The sequence below is a fragment of the Salmo salar genome, chromosome ssa20 (genome assembly GCF_905237065.1).
Source record: "Salmo salar chromosome ssa20, Ssal_v3.1, whole genome shotgun sequence".
NCBI classification, from domain to species: domain Eukaryota; kingdom Metazoa; phylum Chordata; class Actinopteri; order Salmoniformes; family Salmonidae; genus Salmo; species Salmo salar.
The window spans coordinates 64,357,161-64,379,310 of record NC_059461.1 but is presented as its reverse complement, the minus strand read 5'-3'; the positions used below and the strand labels follow the sequence as shown (position 1 = coordinate 64,379,310).

At 42.4% G+C, this 22,150-nt stretch overlaps 1 protein-coding gene across 5 annotated transcripts; it reads left to right on the top strand.

The window, feature by feature from the left end:
- Nucleotides 1–1,185: 1,185 nt before the first annotated feature.
- On the top strand, nt 1,186–21,761 carry LOC106581182 (hepatocyte nuclear factor 1-beta-A-like). 5 transcript variants are annotated; one of them, XM_014163063.2, is made up of 10 exons: nt 1,186–1,756; nt 4,557–4,756; nt 5,103–5,373; nt 5,752–5,987; nt 12,439–12,590; nt 14,031–14,157; nt 14,466–14,666; nt 14,964–15,082; nt 17,535–17,579; nt 19,489–21,761. In XM_014163063.2, the coding sequence occupies exons 1-10, from the start codon at nt 1,392–1,394 to the stop codon at nt 19,507–19,509; spliced, it is 1,737 nt and encodes a 578-aa protein (XP_014018538.1). In that variant the 5' UTR covers nt 1,186–1,391; the 3' UTR covers nt 19,510–21,761. The 5 variants fall into 5 exon arrangements, with proteins under 5 accessions (XP_014018538.1, XP_014018540.1, XP_014018537.1 ...); XM_014163062.2 differs by having other exon boundaries at nt 1,188–1,756; nt 5,752–5,999; XM_014163064.2 differs by having other exon boundaries at nt 1,189–1,756; nt 5,752–5,999; nt 14,466–14,648.
- Nucleotides 21,762–22,150: the final 389 nt, after the last annotated feature.

Below are 22,150 nucleotides of genomic sequence, written 5' to 3'. Positions count from 1 at the left end.
TGTCCACGTACTTCTGTATATATAGTGTATAGGCCTAGACCTACAATAATGAATATATATTTATAAAGAAAACGTGTATATATTTAGGAATTGCCTAAGTAATACAATTCAGTACAGTCTTAGTTTATGAGCATTATCCTGACATGACATGGGGCATAACATAGGCATAATGTAAACATTATTTGCAGACAAATTCCCTTAGGTTTGCTCTGTCCTCTGGTCATATAATGATCAACCACGAGTATTGATACTACACTGACAGTAGGGCCTGTATAATTATTGTCAGGTAATACCACTGTATCAGATATGATAAAATGAACATATTGTTAACCAATTTGTTGAACAATGTTAATACATTTATTAATATTACATTAAAAATAAAATCATATCAGGCGACATTTTGGTCTTATGACTATAGCGACCAACTCTTCACTAGTAGCCTACTTCTTTGTTTAGCTTTCCCCGTCCTACAGGTCACCGAACCTGCCCCATGATGTAGGCCCACTAGGATAATCAGCAGCACCTGCTTGTTCGCCCCGTGAATCTCGTGCGTCCCCCAGCGTGCCATTGTGCTTCTGGAGCGTTTGAACTATGGCCATGATCACAGCGCCGATCTGTTCACGGAAGGGCTCCTCCTCTAATCTTTATTCTGATATATATGAAAAAAAAACTCACTGTAATAGGGGTTTAAAAGGGTCAGATATTATTATAGACTATAAAGCGTATGAGAAAGATATAGAAAACAAAAACACAAGCCCAAGACTGACAGACCTTTTATACAGTAGGTGAATCATTTAGAATTTGTCACATTGCATGTTTTTCTGTTGAATTTAAAGAGAACCACTAAAATAAACAAAGTTGATAAGATAAATGCTATAATTAATAATATCTTATATTGTCTATACAATATTATTATAATTACAATGTATTATTATTATCGTTATTAGTATTATTAGTATTATTATTATCACAAGTATACCATCCCTCCTCTTTCACCAAAGTCTTTATACAACAGTCCGAAGTTCATGAAAGTTGTGCTGCTGATAAGCAGAGCCAATAAAAGCAACAGCTCTGCAGTGTAAACACCGTCAGGTCTACCTGCTTCAGTTAGTCAGTGCAGCCTTCTTCTTATGATTTGCATAAAGGCCCCATCAGCCAGCCCACAAATTACCATGTTTTATATTCCTTGCCCTCCGAAAGCATCATGGCAAATTATATCACTCTTCTCAACTGGGAAGTGAACCAGATTCTCCGAGCAGGTGTCAGGAGTAGGGAATTCACATAACCACTGGAGCAGGAGAGGAGGGGAGAACGGACTTTTTTTGTATTTTCTAGATCTTTCTTCTCCCCAACCTTCCTTTCCCTTTTAGTTCAGAATATAACTTTTTTTAATGTTCTCGAAAATGGTGTCCAAGTTGACATCTCTCCAACAGGAGCTCTTGAGCGCCTTGTTAGATTCCGGAGTTACCAAAGATGTTCTGATCCAAGCGTTGGACGATATGGACCCTAGCCCGAATGGCTTTGGAGTTAAATTGGAGAATCTACAGATGTCTCCGCCAAGTTCTAAAATCAACGGAAATGATTCGAAGCCGGTATTTCTTACGTTGACCAATGGGCACAGTAAGGGCAAACTGTCGGGAGATGAGGGGTCCGAGGACGGGGACGATTTCGATACCCCACCTATACTGAAAGAACTCCAGTCACTTAACACCGAGGAAGCAGCGGAACAGAGGGAAGAAGTTGACCGAATATTAGCGTAAGTGAATAGAACTTTAAATGTTTAATTTCACACATTAAGGGATGTTCATTACCGAATGAATGTGTAGCGTATAGGCTCATAACCAAAATAATATTGTATTATTTATTTGGCTACTTATTTTAGATGTAGGTGTCATTTCAGTGCATTTAAAGCGTTTTATATTTAACATTGTCTGGCAAGTTAGGACAACAATTAGGGCAAATTAGGACAACAATTAGGGTTATCTGCCTGTTAAAGTTATTTCTTCCAGAATTAATTTTCAGAGCGTGGCCCATGAAAACTATAGCCTACTTGCCTGACCGCAAAACTCAGAAGTGTATCTGCATTGTGTCTGTATTTTAGAATGATGACAAAATTAGTGTAAAAACGTATTTTAATTTACATATCAAGCGCCTGGCAATAGGTCTCAATGTTCCTTATGTTATCAAATGAAAATAACGCGCCAATAGTACTTTTACTAATTATCCACACGGGTTATTATTTCTTCCCCTTAGCAAAATATAAACTTAACGAGATCTATTTATATTTATTTTACTCGATCTCTCTCACCTAGATTATATCTGGCAATGGAAGATGAGAAAGTTAATTCACATCAACGTATTTGTTTATTACGTAGGATGCAATGTTGCACTACATATAGGCTCTAATAATAATAATAATAAAAATGTTCTTGCGAAATATTCCAACATTTCTTAAAGCAAATATTATTTTGTTTTATGAATGTAGTCTATAAAGGCCTTACTCTTTGTAAATGTTGTTATTGTCTTAATTTATCTTCTAAAAGCCATTTATAAATGTTCATTCATTACGCTAGTAACATTATCAACTGGCCTGCAGAAAATCAAAACTAACCCACGTGTAGTTAAGTTATTATTAATTGTATTCTATAAATCATCAACTGAAAGATACACAGTGTCGTATGATTAGAGTGAATGGAGATCTGGTTATTCATTGTCGAAAGTTATAAACCAACATCTAAACCAACGTATAAACCCGCAGACTTAATTCTCCAAAACAAACAGTTGTGTGTAGATTTGCAACAATTACCCATGTGAAGTCCATACTTAATCTGAGATGACTGCGATGGTTTAGGCTAAGTAAGTGTAGTTTCACTGCAATCTTTTAGAGCACGCTGCGCATATAGGCTAGGCCTTTTAAATAGTTTGAAATACATTTTCTTATAGACATAAAGCGTCCTATTGCGTTGTCATCGATGGGTGCAATTCAATTGTGTTTATTATTGATATAATTGAAGCATTGGAATAATTCAGATGATTTTACCCCATGGGCAAATGTATTCTTCGATAATTAAATGCGATTTTGGATGGAAGCCCTGAACTGATCAATTTCTTCAATTTCTTATCAATGTATTATCAATTTCCTACATTTAACCAAACACCATGATTTTATTCTACCAAATCACTTATTTATTTTATTTGATTCACACTCGATTCTGGGATTATTCAGTCTGAATTTAATTAGGCCTATGGGCATATTGTCCAAATGGGAAAATGTAGGCTATAACGTTAGTGTGTAGGACTCAGCTGACATAAAATTCTGCACTTCTAAACCAATGTACTCTAGGCCTATCCAATTCGTGGAGTTTAGATCATTTGATAGCCTAATTTGGTAACATTTGTAATATATTTCTGTATCCTATATCCTTGATATCTCACATTCGCTATGAAATATTGACGTTTCAAAAACTGTGGATCAGTTATAGGCCAAGGTCTAGGATTTAGATTTTCTAATTTTTCAGTTGTGCCTCTTAGCTACAGTAAATACACTGAATTGAAAATAGGTCTGATTCTGAGTATTTTCAGGTTATTGAATGTATTATGAAACCACCTGTGTTGGAAAAAGTACCCAATTGTCATACTTGAGTAAAAGTAAAGATACTTTAACAGAAAATGACTCAAGTAAAAGTGAAAGTCACCCAGTAAAATACTACTTGAGTAAAAATCTTAAAGTATTTGGTTGTCAATATACTGAAGTATCAAAAGTAAATATAATTGCTCAAATATACTTAAGAGTAAAAGTACAAGTATAAATCGTTTCAAATTTCTTATTAAGCAAACCTTATTTTTTGGATAAAAAAAAAAATCTAGTGCCAGGGGCACACCAACACTCAGACATCATTTACAAACAAAGTATGTGTGTTTAGTGAGTCCTCCAGATCAGAGGCAGTAGGGATGACCAGGGAGGTTCTCTTGATAAGTGCGTGAATTGGACCATTTTCCTGTCCTGCTAAGCATTCAAAATGCTTTCAAGAGTACTTTTGGGTGTAAGGGAAAATGTATGGAGTAAAAAGTACATTATTTTATAATGATTAACAGTCATTTATTAACAATTGACCCAACCCCCCAAAACTTGGGGATAACATGGATAACATCAGGCGAAGAAGTCTAATAGAATAAACCAAGGGAAATAAATGCTTGTGCTGTAGCTGTAGCTAGGTGCTGTAGCTAGGTGCTGTAGATAGGTGCTGTAGCTAGGTGCTGTAGCTAGGTGCTGTAGCTAGGTGCTGTAGCTAGGTGCTGTAGATAGGTGCTGTAGATAGGTTCTGTAGATAGGTGCTGTAGCTAGGTGCTGTAGATAGGTGCTGTAGCTAGGTGCTGTAGCTAGGTTAGGAACTTATTTAGCTGATGATTAGCAGTGCTATTAGTGTGAGTGCTAATGTAGCACCACAACCTATAGGCCATTATACACATAACACTATTCGGGTTCTAATAGAACGAATAACATGGATTTAGCAAGGTGAAGTGAATATTGTTGTATGTGTTTTATGTAACCGCAGTGAGGACCCCTGGCGTGCCGCTCGCATGATCAAAGGCTACATGCAACAGCACAACATACCACAACGTGAGGTGGTGGATGTAACCGGGCTAAATCAGTCTCACCTCTCACAGCACCTCAACAAAGGCACGCCCATGAAAACTCAGAAGCGAGCGGCGCTCTACACCTGGTATGTCAGGAAACAGCGGGAAGTTCTCAGACGTAAGTTAATATTTGAGTTTCTCACACAGCCTTCAATACAGTTAGAGGCACAGAGGTGTGTTGGCCTGGGCGTCATAATTCTAATGGTCATCCACAACACAATGTGCATGAAAATAAATTTCATATCTCGGCTCTACATATGGTCAGAAACATATTCCAGTAAGCCTATGCCTCAAATGTGTCTGATTTATCATTATGGCCTAGGCTACTATTGTGCAATTGTCCCTCATTAAATTATGTCTTATTTCTTGTTATTGTGTTATTGGTTTATTTTGTCTCCATTCCCCCCAATACAATGTTTTATGTGACATGAGATGTATCAATGTACCTTGTTCTTATTTTCCAGAATTCAACCAGGCAGTGCAAGGTTCTGACAGCAATATGACCGACAAAGGCGGTCAGGATCAGGTGCTGTTTTTCTTCCCAGAGTTCAACCCTCCGGGTCAGGGCATGGGGCAGCAAGGGGAGGAGGTGGGCTCTGAACCCTCCTGCAAGAAAATGAGACGGAACCGTTTTAAATGGGGGCCTGCATCCCAACAGATCCTCTACCAGGCCTATGAAAGACAGAAGAACCCCAGCAAGGAGGAGCGGGAGGCGCTGGTGGAGGAGTGCAACAGGTGAGGGGAGGAGGCTTTGGAGAATGAGAAAGTTGCACCTTTTTGACTTGCGTCAAAAATGCCACCCTATTCCCTATTTAGTGCACTGGTGCCAATATGGCTCTGGTCAAAAGTAGTACACTATATAGGGAATAGGGTTCCATTTGGGATATAGTTTTGTTTTCTCATTGAATAATTGAATGTTTGGCACATCTTATTTGATACTAACGCCATCATTACTGCAGCACATGGCCTTAGCTTAGAATGATTTTGACAGGTTTTAATGTCTCTCTTTGTTTACACTATCCAACTATCATTCCAATGCAACTATCATTATGTTTTCCCTTTGTTCTTTTCCATTGTATTCCATTGATAATATTTCAATCTCTCCTCCTATAGGGCTGAGTGTCTTCAGAGAGGGGTGTCTCCGTCTAAAGCGCATGGGCTGGGCTCTAACCTGGTCACTGAGGTACGGGTCTATAACTGGTTTGCCAACCGTCGTAAGGAGGAGGCCTTCCGTCAGAAGCTGGCGATGGATGCCTACCCCATACCCACCCACAGCATGAACCCTCTCCTGTCTCACAGCCACAGCTCCCCACACCACCACAGCTCCCAGATCAGCGCATCCCCCCCTAGTAAGATGCAAGGTAGCGTCTCCACATCACATGCATACCACAGTACATTACTCTGCTATTATATCTAATATAATACTACACAACAATGGAATCATTCAAATGTGGTCTTTCCTCTTGCTGTACCTGTCTCAGCCATGATCTGAGTCCATTTAATCACTATGGCATCTTGATCAGGGACATGCCTTTGACAGTTAAAGAACAATGGTTGGCAAAAGATTTGGATGATTTTATTTCCATCCCCAAGCGAGAGTGAAAAGTGGCAAGAAAAATGGTTGATGACATCAGGGAGAGAGAAGAGAGAGGGCAAGTGATCAATAAGAGTGACTTAGGGAGCTGAGAAAATGTCATTGTTATAATGATCTTTAAAAACACACTGAGAACAATCCACATTGTACCTGCAATGTCCACTCCAAAGTCAGCAGGCAGGCAGGCAGGCAGGCAGGCAAGCAGGCAAGCAGGCAGGCAGGCAGGCAGGCAGGCAGGCAGGCAGGCAGGCAGGCAGGCAGGCAGGCAGGCAGGCAGGCAGGCAGGAGCAGGAGAGTGGCACAAAGAGCAGCAGTCCTGTGACAGGCCAGGGTCAGGGCAGGGTCACGGAGGGATTCAGCAGTAGCTGAACCTACAACCACTACTTCCACATTCATAAAAGCATAAGGTCAGTCGGTTGCTTGTGACTTTTGGGGGATCAACAAAGTTCCTGAAGTTGTAAATGGGAAATCCAATGAACTGACCGTTTGATATCATAATGCTGTTTGCACTCAGTGCAATTTAGCCATCTACCTCGGCCTCTATAAGACATAAAATGGAGCTGATATCTTGGCATAGCATTATCCTCAGTGCCATCGCAAACCACCATAAAAACAATGATTGGAGAAACTCAATCAAAGCCTCGTGTTGTTCTTTCATGTTAGAACACGAGGTCAACTCTCTAGAACAACAAGCCGTTTGCCTCGGGTTGCTCTTTTACCTTTGGTTATACTGGGCCCATTAGCCCATGCTCTGTTTGCTTGGGGGTTTTCCCAGCACACCTGACCAAGCATTGACCTCAGGCTGCAAAGTGAGGAGGCAGGTTCAGTGGTAGGCTTGTGTGGAGGTGAGGGAGAAGGGGCTGGTTGTAGAGAGGGAGAGGGTAAGGGTCAGAAGCAGAAGCTACTTTGCTCCCCCTAGTCCTCGGTTGCCTGCTTACAAGGTGTCCTGCCGACAGCATCGACTGTTTTTCACTGTCAGCCCCTGGCCTGACAATAGCACCCCAGCAGGTTGCCTCATCGTGTTGCTAGGCCACGGACTGTATTATGCATGCTTGATGGACAATTAAAATCCTTGGCTACTACATCTCCCAGGCCTTCGATAAGGGGCTCCCCTGACTTCTCCTCTCTATACCCCAGCCTGGCAGGGGTCCCAGTTGTTTGTGGTGTATTAGAAGACTGCAGTGACTGTAACCTAGGTTATTTTATCTCAGCTGGGCCTTGGGGAGGGTCTGTTTTAAAGCCCTCCTTACCTTTATGGGGCGTCAGTATAGTGGTTGAGGGAGGCTGGGGCTGGGCGCTCTGCAGACCAGAGCAGCATGAGCTGTCCTCTGGGGTATTGGCTCTTTTCTGGCCAGACAGGACTGATGACCCCTTGTGCTCCAGTCTATAGAGAGGTGTGTGTGGGTAACCCCCCGTCCAGCTATCGCCACTACAATAGTAATGTGTGGGAGGTCACTAAAGTGTCACATCAAAGAAAACCTCTTACTCCTGGAGTTTTCATTGATTCTCTTACTTCTGTTGATAAAGGTGAGGTAACTTGATTGGCCAAAATGGGCAACAAAGTGAAATAGTATTTTTTGGGGACAGACGAGGTTATTCTACTGTCAATGTTTGGCAAAAGACCAAACAAAACAAATGTATAGATCTCTTCTGTTACTAGTCACGTCTAAATATGTAAATAGGTGATGCACACATACTGTTGGTCTAATCGAACTGTTTCATCAGCTGAAGGATCCATTGTGTCTGAAGCCATGATACTTTTAGGGCTGTAGTTTCCCCTTGGATCATTCACTTAACCATACAACCTGTGCTTTTATAGAAAAGATGAGAACAGGCAATTGGAATTCAACCCTGTTCTAATACAAACGGATGCCAATACGTGTGTGTCTGTGTTTTACCATACTTCATGTGAAAAGGATGTCGTGACCATACTGTTGTGTTGTTTATAGTTGTCAGGTTTATTTCTTTGAAAGAAGTGGAGGGTGCTCAACCAACGTGAGTCGAGGTACAACCTAAAAATGTGATTATCATTGAAAAAGAAAAGGCGTAACGCTCGCTGACCATGAAAAAGTCATTGTTTTATTTTAAGTTAAAAGATTAACATTTCGGCCACTTTGAGGGTGAATCTGAAAGCTGAGCATGGGGAGCAAGTTTCATACATCTCGCAACAAAGTATAGAGGTGGGAGGCTTTTCTTTTTTGTTGCTTCTGTCTAGGTTCTAAATAGGACTTCCTTTATGTTGACCTGCATCAAAGTTGAGATAGAAACGTTGATGGGCCAATCAGCACAGATAATTCAGCAACAGTAGCATCTTTTTCACCAGAATGTGCTAAGAGATTGAATTGAATGCCTGATAACCTGCTGATATCTCGTTTTTCTGAAGACTATTCCCTCCTCTCACACGGCAAAGCCTGCTGATTCAGGAATCTCCAACCTAATCTGACGCACTGGAAAGGTTTTAGCTGTAAGATTAAGACGGCAGTAAGGAGAGTGTGGTTCAATACCTGGTAGACTAGTGTGATGGGCACGTTCCGTTCATTTGGTAATCCTCTGAAAACAGTGTGATTTGATTTAACAACAGTGAGAGTAAAACACCATATATTATAGGAGGGAAAAACAGTGAGCAGGTTGTGTTGCCTCAATGCCTTGTGTCACCCCAGGCTATGTGGGAGTTGGCCTGGCCGAGGGATAGAGAGGCAAGGCCTGCCCTATGCCTGGCCCTGCTCTGTCCACAGGTTAGCCCCAGCCTGGTCAGAGAGGTACAAAGGCCTGCTACGTCCTGCAGAGACCCGGGAGGTCTCTCATATGCACTGGAGTTACAATTACCAGTGCCTGGGGATGGGGAGAGAGGCTTTGATATTACATGGGTCACATAGAGTACTGAAGCCTTTTAAGCCTGCTGCAACTCCCTGCTGCCTACACTATCACTCCCCTTCGCAGGGTTCTCACCCTCCCCCTGGTCTACTTCTAGTCTCCCCAATATTTAAGATGACAATTTAGAGAGTGATATAGGGGAGATAGCTACCTTTTTTAGAATGTAAATAAGAGCAGATGTGGGACACAGTCTGAAACTGGTCAAATGTCTTGCAGACAAAAGTACAGTAGTTGTTTAAAATTTGGGTTGTTTTTTCTGCAATATAATGTTATCTTGAAGAAGAAAGATTTCTTCATCTCAAGCTATATTGACAGCGTCTTTATAATATCCCAATAACACTGCTGGCCGCCCCACTGGTGTCCCAGAAATGGAGGCCTTCTCCTCCTTCCAAATGACCAATAGCCTCACACCAACTAGACGACGGAAGCCTTCCTTAATGGGATTAGGGTTCCCTGCAGCCACAATTACTGCCTGACACAGGGAGACAAACTGGCTTGAATAGCACCTCACTCCCTTGACACTTTACAGGTTGCCCAGCTTGGAGATAAATGCCTGTGTATGAGTCCTCTGCCATTGTGAGGCTATGGTGGTTATGGGCCCAATGGAGTGCATTATTGTCCTGTAGCAGTGTTAACAAGACACAGTGGAGTGCTGTGGGGTTGCTAGTGTGTTCATCAGGACAATATGAGGTCTGTCTGTGGTTCTATTGTGGCCTGCCTGGACAGACTGGACAACATGTTAGTTGTTAGTGGATGAAATACAGTCAAGATGAAAATGATCAATTCTTTGGTCTGATTTAGTTGTATTCCCCCAGGCAGTAGATCATGTTTTTGCTAAGGATAAACTTTATTTTGGGTGAGATACGATCTTCCATTATTTTATGGCAGACATATGGTGGTTGGTGTCCCCGGTCTGTGACTGCCTGTGACTGTCTGTGACTGTCTGTGACTATCTGGGACAGTGGCAGCCAGGGCACTCAGTGTGACATGCGTGGGTCAGGGACAGAGGGCCCAGGGAAGATCTGGGATCTGAGAGTAAACACTGTCCCAAATGGCACCCTATTCCCTACATAGTGCACTACTATGGGCCCTGGTCTAAAATAGTGCACTATATAGGGAAAAGGGTGCCATTTGAGACTGGCCCAGTGTCACAGCCCACTGCTCTGCTCTGCAGGGGGGAGGGAGGGAGACTCTGTGTGAGACTGAGACTACAGGATAAGAATGTGTTTGACATTGGTTGTAATTGTGTAATGTTTGCTCTGTTGGTATCAAAGGGGGCCAGGATTGGCAAACATCCATTTGACAGGAGGAGAGCAGCATTCCTTTGGCCCCCGGAGGTGGGAGACAACAAGGGGTCTAGACACGGGATTAAGAGATGGGTCATTCAGTGATGTCACATAATTCAGTGACTAAGTGTTTGGACAGTGGAAGGATAGGTGAGAACATGACAGGGTTCCCTATTGATGACATACTGTATGTAGAAGGCATTTCTTCACTTCCATACCTTTACCTGGGCACAGAGAGATCCTTTCCATGCTGGGTAGGAATCACTATGCTGCCATATTTATAGACCTATCCAAGGCCTTTGATACTGTCGACCATCCCCTACTCATTTAAAGGTTGTCTGAAATGGTCCTCGGCCAGGTGTCTTGCAAGTGGTTTGGGAACTGTCTGCCAGACATAATACAATGTGTGCTTTCTGATGGTGTCAAGGAACCTCGATATTTCTAAAGGTGTTTGTCATGGGTCGATTTTGGGACCTGTCCTCTTTACTATTTATATAAATAATATTGGTCTATCTGAAAAAACCTGTAACATTGATCTGTATGCAGATGACACTGTTATGCACGCTATTGCCCCTACGGCTGACTAGGCTATGTTGGAGCTGCAATCTGATTGTGTTGCCTTGCACAAAGCCCTTGATGATTTAAAATTTGTACTTAATGCAGGAAAAACGAAAGGTTTGCTGCTTTCTAATTCTCATAGAAGTACTTCAGATGGCTTACGCATTTATGCATTGGCTGGTTCTTTCATCGAGCAGGTTGCCGACTATAAATATATGGCCTTTTGGATTGACAATAATTTGACATTTAAAAAACATACAGATGAGCTAGGCAAGAAGCTGAGGTGTAAAGTAGGCTTCTTTTAAAGAAACAGATCATACGTCTCCCTAAACAGCAGGAAGCAGATTGTAGTCAACCTGCCTGCCAGTTCTTGACTATGGAGACACCATTTACCAGAATGCAACAGCCACTACTCTTAAACTTTTGGAGGCCATCTACCATAGTGCCCTTTGCTTTATCACATGACAGTTTTAACACGCATTACTGCATCCTGTATCAAAAGGTTGACTGGTCCTCATTAAAGTTCATTACACCCTTTTTGTTTAAAAGATCTACTACACAAGCTTCCGACCTAACTCACTTCACTGTTAAAATACAAAACATGAGACACCAAATCCGTTCACAGGGATGGTTACCTTTCAAGTTTCCTCTAGTACGCACCGATCTAGGTAAATCTGCTTTCAGTTTTAGTGCCCCCCATTTTTTGGTATAGCCTACAAAACTCCCTACATTTTGACTCTCTGGTGCCTCTAAGGCAGTTTAGGACTTGAATGTTGAATGAATTTAATTGCAACTGTCGGAATTGAATTGCAACTGTTTGGAACAAATGTAAATAATTGTATTTGTGATGTTTGAAGCTGTAGTGTCGATTCTCTAATTTGTAGTTTATTTTGTTTTTATTGATGATGTTTTGTTATTTGTATTGTTGTCCTCCGGGTACCATTGTAAATGAGACCCTGGTCTCAATGGGTTCCCCTGAATAAAAAATTGGTGCATGAGTTCATAAAGTCTAGGACTGGGGTTATGGGGGGCTGGTGTACGGTGTATTGTAAACACTGAATGGCCTTGGCTGAGCTGGGCTGATAGCACCAGTGGAGGGGTCAGTGTGTGTGTTTGCTCTGCTCTCCCTGTCTGAGTCAAAGAGCAGGTGAGTTTGGTGGGTTGGAGCGACTGCTTGGACACAGCACACTTAGTCATACTGAGAGGCCTGCTACTGTATCTCTCTGCCCTATATACTGTTATCCTGTGTGACACAGATGTTGTTAGGTCAAGAAACAAACTCTCAATCTAACAATCTCTCAATTTCTCTCACTCTTTCTCTCCGTCTCCTTCTCTCCCTTCCCCTCCATCCCTCTCTCTCTCTCCCTCCCTCTCTCTATTCCCCTCCATCCTTCTCTCTCTCTCATTCCCTCTCTCTTCCCCTCCCTCCCTCCCTCCCTCCCCCCCCCCCCTCTCTCTCTCTCTCTCTCTCTCTCCCTCTCTCACCAGTGCGGTACAGCCAACAGGGACCCGGTGAGGTCAGCTCCTCGACGACCATCAGTCACCACGGCAGCATGGCGACCAGCCAGTCGGTGTTACAGCAGGTGTCTCCGGGCAGCTTGGACCCCAGCCACAGTCTGCTGTCACCTGACGCCAAGATGGTGAGTAACACACCTGGGCCCTCCTAGCCTCTGATTAGATAAGGACCAGGGCTGCGTTTAACATGAGGTACGTTCCAAATGGCACCCTATTCCCTCTGTACTGCATTACTTTTGACCAGAGTCCTATGGGCCCTGGTCAAAAGTAGTGCACTATATAAGGCAATGGGGTGAGATTTGGAACGCAACCATAGACATATAAAGCAGGTCCCTGAGCCAGACTCCCATGGAACAGTCTGTAGGGAACAACAGTTAGAGCATTGTGCTGCTCTCAGTGGAAAGTGGAGACAGGTGGCAGGCCATGGCTGAGGCCTAACATACAGTACAGCCTTCACCACCAAAGTCAACTGGGCAGGTCCAGAGCTGAGCCAATATACTTGACAAAGAAACATTCTGAGCTTATTGATTAAATGCCCTGTAAAGAGAAGTGGAGGGTGGAGCGCTCAGCACTGCTTTCTCTGCCATGGAAATGACGACAGCACTTGATTATGTTCAATGTTTTTTCTACATTCAGAAAAGGGAGCTAGAGGGGAGAAACTCAGCCCTCTGTCCTATTCCAATATTTGATTGGTGAAAGCGAAACTTGGCCAGTACCGTACATTCAGACATTCTCTTGAACGCTGGTCCCAAAAAACGATGATATCGTATTCTTAGGATCAGAATAATAATGATATTATGGCACTAACCAGATTTGTGTTGTTTAAATCCAACAAAGTTGAACATCACAATATTTATTTAGTGAGAATATCCCTGATGATTCATAGTGCATATATCATCCTCTCCTGTCAGTAGGAAGTTCGATTTTCAAAGGGAGAGCCGGTCAGTATAATGTGGAAAAGGTCAGAGCAGACAGGTTGTTATCTATGGGTACCGTACAGATGACTGTCTAAGTCCCAAATGGAACCCTAATCCCTATATAGTGCACTACTTTTAACCAAGGCCGATAGGGCTTTGGTCAAAAGTAGTGGACTATATAGGGAATATAGTGCCATTTGAGACGAATCCACTGTCTGACCATCCCCTCCTCTCAGAGCAGCTGGCAGGAAATGTGAAAACAGTTGCGTGCATGAACACACACACACCCACACGCGCACACACACACATGCATACACACTACTACCTTCAATCTGTGCTTTTATGCTTCATTATTGGATTATTTTGTATTTATTTTTTCCTCATTATTTGCTCGCTGTAGATGACTGGAGTTACACAAGCACAGTGTTAGACAAAAGCAGCAGAACTAACTCAACATTTATCTGTGTGAGCTGCATTGCTGAGAACATTTGGTTTCACTTCTAAAGTGATCGCCATGCTTTACTATATTACTGATTTAACCATCCTTATATCTAGTTAGCATGTTAGATTTAGGATATTGCCAGTACATGACTTCATTCTTGGTCCAGAATGGTATCACTAAGTTTCTTAGTGTGTCTCTCTCTCTAGATGTCTGCGTCAGGTGGAGGTCTGCCACCTGTGAGCACGCTGACCAACATCCACAGCTCCCACCACACACACCAGCAGACACAGAACCTCATCATGCCTCTCTCTGGAGTCATGACCATCGCACAGAGTGAGTCAACCAACCAATCAACCAACCAGCCAGTGCTCTGTATTCCCCATGTCTCCACAAATGATTCTCTTACTGTAATAACTGCCCATTTATTCTCCTCTCTTTATGCACATATTCTCGTATGACCTCTATGTTCGTATGTACACAATGGTAGAGCTCCAATTGGCACCTGAATCACTACATAGTGCAATAATGTTAACCAGGCCCCATAGGGGTCAAAAGTAATGCACTGCATTGCAAATATAGTCATGCTTGTATTGTTATGCTTTTGATATGAGCCAAATAACTTAAGTTCTATGTGGTTGTAGGTCTGAACACGTCGCAGTCCCAGTCAGTGCCGGTGATCAACAGCGTGGCAGGGAGCCTTGCAGCGCTGCAGCCGGTGCAGTTCTCCCAGCAGCTCCACAGTCCCCACCAGCATGGCCTGATGCAGCAGTCCCCCAGCCACATGAACCAGCAGCCCTTCATGGCCACCGTGACTCATTCACACAGTCAGTACCTGCCTCTTAGTAAGCACTAAACGGTTGCTAATGCCATGTCATAGATGGGATATAATGCCAATATAGCCTTGTCCCAGATATTTGTCGGCTGTCTTGCCAGCACCTTTTCACTGATTGACACGCCATGTTTAGCATGACAATTCCATAAGGAGTTGGCAAGAGAGCTTAAAACAACATTTCAGCATGTACAGATGTAGCCTAATCCTAACCCTAATCCTAAACCTATTGCTAACCCATTAATAAAGGTGAATCTATTGGGGTAAAATTAACAATGAGACGTTCTCTCTATGTCTTTGTCTTTGGCAGTGTACCCTCATAAGCAGGAGCCACCGCAGTATTCCCACCAGTCACGGTTTCCCTCAGCCATGGTTGTGACAGACGCCAACAGCCTCAGTACTCTTAGCTCCATGTCATCCAGCAAACAGGTCAGTCAATAACATGACTCAGTGTCACCTAACACAGGCCACAATCAGGCCCCTCCCCCATGGCCCTGGCCCTGACTCAGTCAATACAGTCTCCCCTCTCTGTCTGTCCTCAGTATCTGTCCTCAGTGTCTGTCCTCGGTGTCTGTACATCTGCGATATTTGACCTCTCTGTGTATTAGAGCATGTGCATGTATAATGTTAGTAATAATCACTTTTGCTACTCTCTGGGAGATGTTTGCATAAATTGCGGTCATAAGCTGCATTTAAACTAAAATAGCTTGTTCTAAATGTAAGTTGGAAAGCTTTGAGGCTTTGTACTGTATCTTGTGCAAGCCTCCCATTAGAGATCTGATTGATCCATTTCTTTATCTACTAACACACCAAATCTTCCTCACAACCGACACACAACCCCCTCCCCAAACTGAGCACTCACTAACAGTAGGCTGATAGACTAGGATAGATATGGTAGGCTGATAGACTAGGATAGATATGGTAGGCTGACAGACTAGGATACATACAGTAGGCTGATAGACTAGGATAGATACAGTAGGCTGATAGACTAGGATAGATACAGTAGGCTGACAGACTAGGATAGATACAGTAGGCTGATAGACTAGGATAGATACAGTAGGATGATAGACTAGGATAGATACGGCAGGCTGATAGACTAGGATAGATACAGTAGGATGATAGACTAGGATAGATACGGCAGGCTGATAGACTAGGATAGATACAGTAGGCTGATAGACTAGGATAAATACAGCAGGCTGACAGACTAGGATAGATACAGTAGGCTGACAGACTAGGATAGATACAGTAGGCTGACAGACTAGGAAAAATATAGCAGGCTGATAGACTAGGATAGATACAGTAGGCTGACAGACTAGGATAGATACAGTAGGCTGACAGACTAGGAAAAATATAGCAGGCTGATAGACTAGGAAAAATACAGCAGGCTGATAGAATAGGATAGATACGGTAGGCTGACAGACTAGGATAGATACAGTAGGCTGACAGACTAGGATACATACAGTAGGCTGATAGACTAGAATAGATACAGTAGGCTGATAGACTAGGATAGATATGGTAGGCTGACAGACTAGGATACATACAGTAGGCTGATAGACTAGGAAAGATACAGTAGGCTGATAGACTAGGATAAATACAGCAGGCTGACAGACTAGGATAGATACGGTAGGCTGATAGACTAGGATAGATACAGCAGGCTGATAGACTAGGATAGATATGGTAGGCTGATAGACTAGGATAGATACAGTAGGCTGACAGACTAGGATAGATACAGTAGGCTGATATACTAGGATAGATACAGTAGGCTGACAGACTAGGATAGATACAGTAGGCTGATAGACTAGGATAGATACAGCAGGCTGATAGACTAGGATAGATATGGTAGGCTGATAGACTAGGATAGATACAGTAGGCTGACAGACTAGGATAGATACAGTAGGCTGATATACTAGGATAGATACAGTAGGCTGATAGACTAGGATAGATACGGTAGGCTGATAGACTAGGATAGATACAGTAGGCTGATAGACTAGGATAGATACAGCAGGCTGATAGACTAGGATAGATATGGTAGGCTGATAGACTAGGATAGATACAGTAGGCTGACAGACTAGGATAGATACAGTAGGCTGATATACTAGGATAGATACAGTAGGCTGACAGACTAGGATAGATACAGTAGGCTGATATACTAGGATAGATACAGTAGGCTGATAGACTAGGATAGATACGGTAGGCTGATAGACTAGGATAGATACAGTAGGCTGATAGACTGGGATAGATACAGCAGGCTGATAGACTAGGATAGATACAGCAGGCTGATAGACTAGGATAGATACAGCAGGCTGATAGACTAGGATAGATACCGCAGGCTGATATACTAGGATAGATATGGTAGGCTGACAGACTAGGATAGATACAGTAGGCTGACAGACTGGGATAGATACAGCAGGCTGATAGACTAGGATAGATACAGCAGGCTGATAGACTAGGATAGATACCGCAGGCTGATATACTAGGATAGATACCGCAGGCTGATATACTAGGATAGATACAGCAGGCTGACAGACTACGATAGATACAGTAGGCTGATATACTAGGATAGATACAGTAGGTTGATAGACTAGGATAAATACAGCAGGCTGATAGACTAGGATAGATACAGTAGGTTGATAGACTAGGATAAATACAGCAGGCTGATAGAATAGGATAGATACGGTAGGCTGATAGACTAGGATAGATACAGTAGGGCTATGTCTGAAATTGCACCTTATTCCCTATTTAGTGCACTACTTTTGACCAGTGCCCATAGGGCTCATGGCAAAAGTTGTGCAATATGTAAGGAATAGGATTCCTTTTGGAACACACACTAGGTGTGTGAGTTGTGATTGTGTGTTGACTTGTTTAATCCCTGTTACATTAGGATTCTACCGTAAACAAGATGGTGCAACTGGGGGGTCTCTCCTGGGTAAATACTATTTTCTTAGTACGGTCACTCAATAAAATCACTTAGTTTTAGCCTGAGTGCCAGTCTGTTTGTGCCATCATGCCAACTATGTTTGTCTTGAAAATTACAGCAATGGAGTTGGCAAGAGCACAAACTGATCTGGGACCAGGCTAACTTAGTTTAACTGGACTGGCACAGTGAATTCGTCCAAATGGGATGTGTTGTTGTCCCAAAGCCAAGAACATTCGAATGAATATTTGTGTGCAATATACCATATTTTGCATAGTACATGTGTGTGCTTTCCATTACTTTATAGGCATAAATTAATGTTTATACAGACTGATACAGGAACCTTAACTCACACAATCAAGACACACTACCTTTCTTATGCTTGTAAAGTCAATGACGGCCAATATGAGATCAGACCAATGAGATTTGGATTAATACAACCTGTATTTATTTACTTAACGGTTTCACAGCTAATGTTTTGCCTGGCTCTGCCTTTGATGCTGTGTTTGACGCTAGTACTCAGTTCACTCTGATTTTGTCAGAGCATGTGGACTACAAATCTCAATCATTGGCCCAAGGAGTCGGGTGTATGGATACTCCTCAGAATTCCTATTTCCTTTGAAAGGCTGGACCAATCAATCACCTGTGCCCTCATCCTGAACTTAAATTGATTAACGATTCCTCTTTTCGCTTTCCTCTCCATTGGGGAGAGAACAGGCCGGTCAATCCCTGGCCAGACCTAGTCCCCTGATCAGGAAATGAACCCCACTGTTAATCAAAGTTCAGGAGGCTTGTGTCCTGCTACTTACTTCCCTGCTATTGTGGGGGGGGGGGGGGGTCTTTTTTGTAATTACAGCTCTTCCTCTTTCCTACTTCTCCCTGGTCTCAGTGATCGCTCTAGCTTGAAATGCCTTCCTCGGTGCTTTGCTTTCACACGCTCAATTTCCCACGCTGCCTGAGACAGAGCACTTGATGTCGCCCGGCCGCAGCACTGTCACTGCTCATTGGGTTGATGGGCTGAGATGTCTCGCACAGGACAACATTCTGGCAGATGCTCCGATTGGCTTGAAAGCTACCTGTCCCCTTGATAGAGTGGTTAAACTAGATACTGACTGGCTGCCTTTGGTTTGATATATATGTAGGACCCATTGTTCTACATTGACCCTGTGTAATGTGTTGAGTAACGAGACCTAAGACGGCCATCAGTAATGTTTTTTCAGAGCAAAGCAAATAAACCTCAACATATTGGTTTCTAGATTTGAGCTATGCTTTGATGGTATCATGGTATACTTGTAGCTTTATAGGTGGACCAGCAATTAAACCAGACAGCGTTTAGACAGCTATTAGCTAGCAGGCTCTTCCAGGCTGCCTCTCCTCTTATCAGGCCTTTATTTGGACTGGGTGGTGCAGAGAGACCAGTAGGCTCTTCTCATGACATGACCAACATGCTGAGGCTTTATAACTCTCGTATTTGCTGAGGACCCCCCTCTCCTCCCACCCCATGTTAAACTCACCTCCACTTAGAGCACAGTGTCTAAAGACTGTGGTCTGAGCAGCTGGCCACCTTTATCAGGTAGGGCTGTTTGCTGGTCAACTGCCTGCACCCCTTGAGAGAAAGGAAAAAATAAATTCCACAATCTCCAAAAGGCCATTTGAATGTAACAAGGCTTTTCAGAGTGAAGCGGAAGAAGAATGTGGAATGTATTTAGTCAGGTGTGGCGTAGGTAGGCCGTTTACATCCAATCTGAATCTGATACCCAGGGGACTTTAGAAATGGGACCTATTATCATGACACCACATATTAAATACATCCTCACCAGAAAATGGTTCTTGTGTTTTTGAATAGATTTTCTTAATTTATTTGTGTGATGTGCTCACTCTGATGTTTGTTTCCCCTTTCTCTCGCTCTCTCTTTTTGCAGTGTCCTCTTCAAGCCTGGTGAGAGTACGCACCTGACTTCCTTGGTGCCTAGCAACAGGAGCACATTTTTCCACCCTCTCACTGTGGTAACTGTGACAACTCCTAATAACTGGCAACAGCGCACTGGACAATGAGTCAGTCAATAAATCCAGAGTGGCGGCGGTGGAGGGCGGGAGGAGTGAGAGATGGGGAGAGAAACGAACACTGCAGGTTTGCATTAATAGACACCCAAATGAAGGGAGGAGAAACTGAATTTCCTCTGACATACAGAGGATCAACAAGGATGTATGATTTTTCACTACAACCAATTTTGTGAACACAGTATTCATTTCTCTAACAAAACAAATGGATCTTCACATTATGCCTGACACACTGTGGTATGTAAGAATAAGACTGGTGGAGTGGATGTCCATGAAGAACTAACATGATACTGTGATGCGATGTGGAAAGATGAAGATATATGGATGCTGAGTTGAGAGGACACAATCTGCCTCAGTCGGCACAGCTATGTTGGGCTGTGGTGGGGAAGGAGTGTATGGGGGACTGGGTGATTCCATCTGGCCCAGTGCCCACTCATAATGACAGATCTGAATAATCTGATCCCCACTATACTGTATATTATCAACGTCCATGCACCACTATCAGAACTACTGGATGACAATCATATTAACCTTGTCCTGAGCAACTGTATAGGTTTTTGTAGATAGATATTTCATATACCATATATCTGTTCTGTTTGAAGGAGTCTTCCATATTGGTTTTTCATAATGTGATTTTCTGTACTGAACAGTCAATAGTGCCAATAATTATAACTTTGTTTATGTGTCTAAAGGATTTCAACCTTTGTTATTTCCCAACACGGGGGAAATATAATAGACAATATATTTGTATTTTTTATTTGGTTCCATTTTTAAACTGTGATTGAAAGATATGACAATCTTTAGAATTTTGAAGGACTTTGCAATGTGCATATGAAGTGCATATGAAGCCTCAGAAGACTGAAACGTGTACAGTACTCCACACTTAGACAGAGGAATTTATGAGACTCATCCTTACTCTATGAACTTAGTGACCCTCATGTTGCTTCTGTTGTCAGAGCTGCCCGCAACACGACACAAAACCTTACACCAAAGTTTTATTTTGTTTTTATATACATGTACAGTAGATCCTGTATAAACAGTAGACAGAAATTCAGTTGGACACTTTGGGTGTTTTTCTTTCACCCATTTCCCATGTTTCGTTCTGAAGAGAGAGTCAGCGTGCCATGACATCATAAACAAAGTCTGCCTTGTGTGAGGGTTGACTGAAATATTCACTGTATGCCTTCAAACCTAGTTATAGCTTTGTCCCAAACCCTATTCCCTATATAATCCACTATTTCAAAGTTTTGCACAAAATAGGAATAGGGTGCCATTTAGGATGCACACATAGTCCCAATCCCTTGCCTGCCTGCCTGCCTTCCTGGGAGACCTCTCTCTGACTGATGTTTGCGCATAGGGTTCAGGTGAACTTCAGGAATGGGACTTTAGCCTTCTCAGGCTCCATCCCCTCTCCTTCCACTTCCTCATTCCCAACGTTTCCTCATTTAAAGACACATATGGAATTGGAGCGTTTTAAAATCATATATTCTCCGTCATAAATCATATAATCATAATGACAATATTTACAAGTATTTGCAAGCAAAACAGTGATATGGGTCTTCTAATTTGTGAAGGGGTAGAAGATGAAAGCACCTCTTGTTGTGACAGCAACCGTTGTAATCAGGTTGGATTCCACAGTGGTTAAGGAATGTTATGGAGTGTTGGACACCCAGCCACACAAACAATATTAGTTACTTTTGCAATCCCAATCCACCAGGGGGGTCCAGAAAAACAACGACAGGTTACAAACAATCTGGTTTTTATCATGAGTATTTGTGTAGCCTGCATTTGACTGTCTGTTTGTTTTCTGAATAATTATTTTTATATTATATTTTCTAAATGGAAGTCATACCCTCTCCACCTCCATATTCTGGTGTAGGCACATACAGACTCCCTTTCAATAGGTCACTACCTTGTTATTATTGTGTACTACCTTGTTTCAATCTGTTGTAAACATCCCACTGCCATCTAACCAGAGGGCATGCAGGGCCACTTTCAACTGTAGATGACAGACAAAGTGATTTTCTCTTTGATGTATTATTTTTGTATTAAATGGAAATCAATCTTTTAAAATCATTATTTATACTTTCTGAGAAAATGTCGATATTCAAGTAAAGCTTTTTTTCAAAATGAATGAATCAGTGTTGGTCAGTGTTTTCTGTTTTGGTGTGTATTAACAGAAAGGTTCTATTTTTTGATGATATAATAACCCACTGGGCACAGACATCAGTTCAACGTCTAGTTTTCATTTACATTTGGTTGAGTTGTCAACTAACCTGAAATCAACAAACAATTTCACCGATGTCATTGGATTTAGGTTAAAAGTTGTGTGAAAAAAATACTAAATTCCCTTAAGTTGATTACTTTTTTCGAATCCAATCAGTTTTCCACAATGATTCAATGTCATCACATTTCCTTTTTTGTTAAAATGATGTGGAAACAACGTTGATTCAACCAGTTTTTGCCCAGTGGGAAGAGTGGTTGACAGATTTTATAATACATTGATTCTTCCTCCCTTGCTAA

What these genes read in the sequence shown, in the direction of transcription:
- LOC106581182 (XM_014163062.2), top strand. Translation starts at nt 1,392, where the DNA reads ATGTTCTCGAAAATGGTGTCCAAGTTGACATCTCTCCAACAGGAGCTC. An exon ending in CTGGTGGAGGAGTGCAACAG is followed by an intron (nt 5,374 to 5,751) that starts GTGAGGGGAGGA and finishes CTCCTCCTATAG; the next exon opens with GGCTGAGTGTCTTCAGAGAG. An exon ending in TGTCACCTGACGCCAAGATG is followed by an intron (nt 12,591 to 14,030) that starts GTGAGTAACACA and finishes CTCTCTCTCTAG; the next exon opens with ATGTCTGCGTCAGGTGGAGG.